Consider the following 6297-nt stretch of genomic DNA (forward strand, 5'->3'; position numbering starts at 1 on the left):
TCTCTCTCTCTCTCTCTCTCTCTCTCTCTCTCTCTCTCTCTCTTACCCTCTCTCTCCCACTCCTTCTTTCTCTCCCTCTCTCCTTTCCCTCATCCCCCTTTCTCCCTCCCCTCTCACCCCTCTCCTCTCTCTCTTATCCTTCTCTCCCCACTCTCTCACCCCCCTCTCTCCCCTCTGAGCTCTCTCTCACCTCTCCCACTCTCTCTCTCTCTCACCTCTCTCTCTCCCACTCCTTCTTTCTCTCCCTCTCTCCTTTCCCTCATCCCCCTTTCTCCCTCCCCTCTCACCCCTCTCCTCTCTCTCTTATCCTTCTCTCCCCACTCTCTCACCCCCCTCTCTCCCCTCTGAGCTCTCTCTCACCTCTCCCACTCTCTCTCTCTCTCACCTCTCTCTCTCCCACTCTTGCTAAAAAATGCTCATTCACTAACGGGTCAACCTTTACTTCCCCCTCTCTCTTTCTCACCTCTCTCGCTCCCCCTCTCTCTCCCCCTCTCTCTCCCCTTCTCTCTCACCTCCCTTTCTCTCCCTCTCTTGCTAACGACCAGTCATCCTTTGCTTCCCTCAGGTGATCATCCACGCTGGGCCGCGGCTGGCGCGCATGCTGAAGTTCGGGCCGTCGCCGGCGCGCTCGCTGCGTCTCGAGTACGGCGCGCTCGAGTGCGCGGTTGAGGTCGTCGGCTCCGTCGACGAGGCGATCGACCACGTCAACACGTACGGCAGCTCGCACACGGAGACGATCGTCACCGAGGATGGTGAGAACGAGGCGCGAGGCGCGAGACGCGAGGCGCGAGACGCGAGGCGGAGTGATGGAGTGACGGGTCGGTCGCGACGACGCGAGGCGGAGTGACTCGACGTTTGAGACGGGCCGGTCGCGACGACTTGAGCGAGGTGACTCGGTCATGACGTTGTGCGCGAGATGACTCGAGCGAGACGACTCGAGCGAGACAATTTGGTTCATGACAACTAGAGTAAGACGACTCGGATGAAATGACGCGAGAGAGACGTAGACTTGGTTGCGACGACGCGAGACGGGGTGACTCAATCGTGACGACTCGAGCGAGACAACTCAGTTGTGACAGTGTGAATGAGACGACTCAGTTGTCACGATGCAAGCGAGACAACTCGAGCGAGACAACTCGAGTGAGACAACTCGAGCGAGAAGACTCGAGCGAGACGACTCAAGCGAGATGACTCGGTCGTGACGTTGCAGGCAAGACGACTCAAGCGAGATGACTCGCTTCATGACAGCTAGAGTACGACGACTCAGATGGAACGGCGGGAGAGAGACGCAGAGATGCGAACGCGATTGTGACGGCATTGCAGGCCGTAATGCCTTTGCTAGAAAGCACGTGCTTTGACGCCAGTTGCCTGCACCTAGAAATACACATACGAGCACACCAGTAGACTGCCCGTAGCGCTAACACGGGTTACATACATAAAGCTATTCAGCAAATGTACGCGGTTTCACTAGGATTGGCGTGAACGCGCGTAGCGGCTTCGTGGGTCGTCGGGATGCGTCTCTCGTTCCATGATTCAATTCTAATGACTCGTTGCCATGGTTACAGAGGAAGCTGCGGCCTTGTTCACGAAAGGCGTTGACAGCGCGTGCGTCTTTCACAACGCGAGTACGAGGTTCGCAGACGGCTTTAGATTTGGTTTGGGTAAGTTTACGCTTAAGAAAGCTCTACATAAGGTCGTCGCGATCATCACCGTCTTCCTTCTCTTCTTTTTCATCTTTTTCATTTCTTATTCTTCATATAAGAGTAGTGTGTACTTCTAGGGAGTAGTCAGTACTTCTAGAGTAGTACTCTCTACATGTACTACATGTGCATCCTTGCAGAGTGTTTTCATACACGTGTGTGGGTGCGATATACAAAGAGTTCACTCTGTGGTGTTTAACTCTGTAGAAGGAGTGGGAATGAATAAGGGTCATAGTTGTTGAGGATGGTATTAGGATGATACAAACTAGTGCCATGCCCGTAGTTGTGCATTATTCCATTAACTTCTACTACAACTTGCAACTGATGCTGGACCGATTTTTTACTTATTGTGGCAGAATTAAATCTCATATTACTAGTAGCGTAATAGTCACTGAAATATTGCCATACATGAAATTGGTGATAATACTCAAACGAGCAGTCATTATTAGTGCAATTCGTATAATAATTAGTAAATGGCTCTGCACTAATTAAGTAAATGAATCTGCCTATGCGTTAACTCGATACATGCCACGTGCATTGAAGAGTAAACACCGTAACATTTGCCGAGGTTCTCAAATAACACGAATGACGTGCTTGGTAGCAACCGATCACGACACTGATTGGGCGATAGAGCACGATTGATACATCTTTATTAAGCAGCGTAAACAGGTAGGTGCAGGGTAATGCACGGGGGGCTATACGGTTAATCAGCCCTGTTTCTTGCGGCAGCTGCTGTGAGTTAATACCCCATGCTCAGCCAAAGAGCTGCAGGCGAAGATGGAATTAGAATAGAGTTATGGATGAAATGTGCGAAGCCGGCGGGCAGTAGAGATGATCGAACGCAATTATTTACGTTGTTATTTACATTATTAGTTACACTTTGATTTACTTTTTTATTATTATTATCTACCTTATTATTTACGTTATTGTTTACATTATTATTTACATCATTATTTACATTATTAATTACGCTTTTATTCATAATATTTTTTATATTATTATCTACCTTATTATTTACGTTGTTGTTTACATTATTATTTACGCGTGGTGTGCATCCCTGTGCCAGTTGGCGAGGGTAGAGCCTCCCCCCCCCGGGGGGGGGGTTGTAGCTTTAATCAGGGCGTGGAGGCGGAGGTGGGTAGCTGAGGTGCAGATGTGAACGCTCTGGCATCTACAATGGCATCTACTGCCGTCGCCATTCATGAGATGAAGCCATGTTGTCGTGCGCGGTGATGTCATCTCTCCCGTGTCATTTCCCACCAGACGATGTTTATGAGAAGTAATAGGGAACACGGCGATATTTAAAGATATATGCGCGCGCGCGAGTGTGGGTGGGTGGCAGGATGTCTGTCACGAGGGGATTGCATCAATAGAAACAGAATTGGATGCTTGGCCGAGCATATTGCATTGTAATTGTCCTATTATGTATCGCGTATGCTTCGCCTATTGGGACCTATTTCTCTTTTATTGCGCAGAAGTGCGTTCGCAGCCGTGTTGACTTGTAAGTTCGTCCGGTTGCCGTATTGTCGCAGGCAGCTGCTAGTAGAGGTGGGCGGGCTGAGATTATCAGGGAAAGTGGGGCTGAGATGATCAGGGAAAGTGATCGGGGAAGTGATTATATGCGTTGTTCGTGCGTTATTAATAGTCTGATAATAGACTTTCTCCTGATGTCCCAATGGCTTTATTTACCTATTAATGTGTATGTTCACTTTCGATATATATAATATATATATATATATATATATTATATATACTTCAGCATACCAAATTTTTTTTCGGCTTTCTAGGCTGAACCCCTAACACATTTTTGAACGCGCGCGCGTGTGTGTGGTGTGTGTGTGTGTATGTGTGTGTGCATACATATATATATATTCAAAAATATGTAAGGGTTAATCTAGAAAGCAGAATAAATTGTATGCTGAAGGCCCGCGTAAATTTATATTCCAGTCAGTTCTTCAATTCGAAATGAATGACAGCAAGCAGCAGTATTGCTATCCACAATGGTCAGTTTTCTGCCTGCTCTTAATGTCGGCAGCAAATACTTGCAACTAAGAATTTCCTTAAAAAACAACAATGTAAAAGCACTAAAGTTACAGGCAACTTCTGATGGAAACGAGACCGATTGTTGAGGGTTTTTTTTCTGACGTCGCATTACCCCTACGTTACCGCCTATACTTCATTATTTGTGCAACTTGGGTTAACCATGGGTGACTATACTTACAATGAATGGGGGAAACAGGGCTAGAAGGCCAAACCTGCTTCCTTATGGACAGAGGTAATAGGACAGTACTGTTGGGGGGCGGGGGAGCGGAACTGCTGCGTTTTTCTACTGCTACGGTTTCTGCCTGGGTAAGTAAATTTGCTGCCTGCCCTTTTCTCTGGCCTGTAGCTAGTAACTAAGTATGCCTGCCTGCGCAGCGATATAACGCTGTGATTATTATTATAGTCATTCGTCACAACCTGACTTCCCCTTTCTTTGTCTAACTTCGTCCATATAATGCAGGTGGTCACAGCCGCAACAATTTTTATTGATCACACACGAATCCAATACTTCTGTGTGATGAATGACTATACTCCAGGCATGATTCTGAGAAACGTTGCAGCTAATATCGTTAAGCAGTGTCTGTGCGTATGGGTGAGATTTGACCAAATACTGCGCTGTCTAAGGGGGGGGGGGCTGTTTATAATTCCGTATCTGTGTTACGGTGAATTTCCGGTAAATCAGAAATGTAAGTGATGGCGCATATGATATCAATCTATGTAATGCGGCCGAAGGAATGAATGCAAGTAGTGAATTCTTTCTAGCTTTATCGAATAACCGTGGCTGCTATATAATACTGAATGAATAATATACTGTAATGTTTCTGCACACTGTTTGCGTCAATTGACATCGGAACAACTCCACTCCTAACATGCGCACTCCTATCTAACTCTCAGCCGTTCTCTCTCGGCTAAATGTGACACTCGATTAATTTTGCACGGAGCAATATACAAAGTGTATATACAAAGTACGGAGCAATATACAAGTGAAGGCAGTGACAGCTAGATACATACGTAGACTATACATCTCTCCGTTATTAAATTGTGAAGTGACATTGAGAAATCTATTATTACAATTGCCGACACGCTGGGAACGTATCTTCTGGCGCGATGAGTACACATCTCGTGCGTTGATCGATTATGAGTGAACCCAAACAGCTGTGAAATCGCCTCATTATTCCACCACGTTACGTACGCACGCACGTGTGTGTGGATGCGTTTATAATTACCACATAAACCCACCCCATGTTTACCGTCTAATATGTTACGATATTATTTAATAGCATTTTCACCAATTTTTCTTCACCTATGTTATTTCTTTTTCCCACTTTTTCCACGTGTCCTTAATGGATGTACGCGCGCTCTCGTAAATATACGTTGATGGATGGGCGCGGCGGCACCTGCGGGCAATTAGTTGACATGTTCGTGCATTCTGGCTTCTTCCTCTGCCTCTCCGCATCTCGGCAGCAGGTCTGCGCGAGCCCCCCCCAAACTAAGCTGTCAGGAGAGCGTGGTCTCTGCGCCGCAAAGGCTCCGACATTCAATATTTTTCGGGCGACAGGTTTGGCGGTATTATCAACACCTCGGTCCACCCACAATATCGAGTCGATATGAACGAGGGAGGGAGGGGGAGAGGGGGAGGACTCGTGTTTGTGCGCGGTAAGACGTGTCGCGGCATGCAGCTATTACGGTGGCAAACCTCGGCGAAGAGGCTCTTTGTACGCTATAATTGAGGGTTAGACGCCCGCATGCCTGCACACCCGCACACAGCTCGTTGGCACGTATTTACGGTGACGAGACGTTGATAGCCGTATGTTGCGGACAGACACTGATTAACAGTGGACCGACGTGATGTCCCTGACGGTCGCATCGCCGTAGTCATCGGCGCCATGCGCCAAGACTAGCTGCGACAGATCCAACCCGCGGTTGTCATATATATATATATCAAGAGTAGATAATAACACAAGAGTGAGACAACCGATTCCCGCATTTTTAACCGATTTTTCTCATCAAAATTTGCCACCAATAAAGAAGCGATCCCGCATTTTTAACCGATTTTTCTCATCAAAATTTGCCACCAATAAAGAAGCAAGTGTATACGTTCCTCAGCTTATTATGACCACTAATCACTCACCTTCATGGTACTGATATTCGTTTACATATATTTGCTAGCGTATTGCTGTAAATCGTAATCTTGCACGAGCTGAATTCGGTAAATTTACCGCTAAAATGGTGACTTGTTGCGAGCTGTTTAGACATTATTAGAAGCTATCGGTGCGCCAATATTTAGCAACGGACGGTTTCCAAATCATGCGTGCCCCGATAGGGGTTTATTGTACTTGATTACCTGCGCGTGCGTAATGTGATACTTACTGCAAACTACTACAGAGAATATTGTTATTATTGTATTATTACTTATGTAAGATAGTATGTCAATTTCTTGTGTTGCGATCACAATAACTGAGCGCGTCTCGCAGGTTCTTCACGAGATCAAAATTCGAAATTTAGATTGTCTCTGAACCCTATTGGGGCACGAATGATTTGGCAACAGTCCGTT

General features: G+C 46.6%; 1 protein-coding gene across 1 annotated transcript in view; it reads left to right on the forward strand.

The window, feature by feature from the left end:
* Window positions 1-6297, forward strand: part of LOC106814311 (delta-1-pyrroline-5-carboxylate synthase-like) — a 91753-nt gene that overhangs the window by 19595 nt on the left and 65861 nt on the right. Inside the window, exons 15-16 of the mRNA XM_014818613.1 lie at window positions 566-752; window positions 1566-1661. Of these exons, the coding sequence (XP_014674099.1) occupies window positions 566-752; window positions 1566-1661 (283 nt within the window). The remainder of the gene's footprint in view (window positions 1-565; window positions 753-1565; window positions 1662-6297) is intronic.

The sequence above is a fragment of the Priapulus caudatus genome, unplaced genomic scaffold (assembly GCF_000485595.1).
Source record: "Priapulus caudatus unplaced genomic scaffold, Priapulus_caudatus-5.0.1 Scaffold903, whole genome shotgun sequence".
NCBI classification, from domain to species: Eukaryota; Metazoa; Priapulida; class Priapulimorpha; order Priapulimorphida; family Priapulidae; genus Priapulus; species Priapulus caudatus.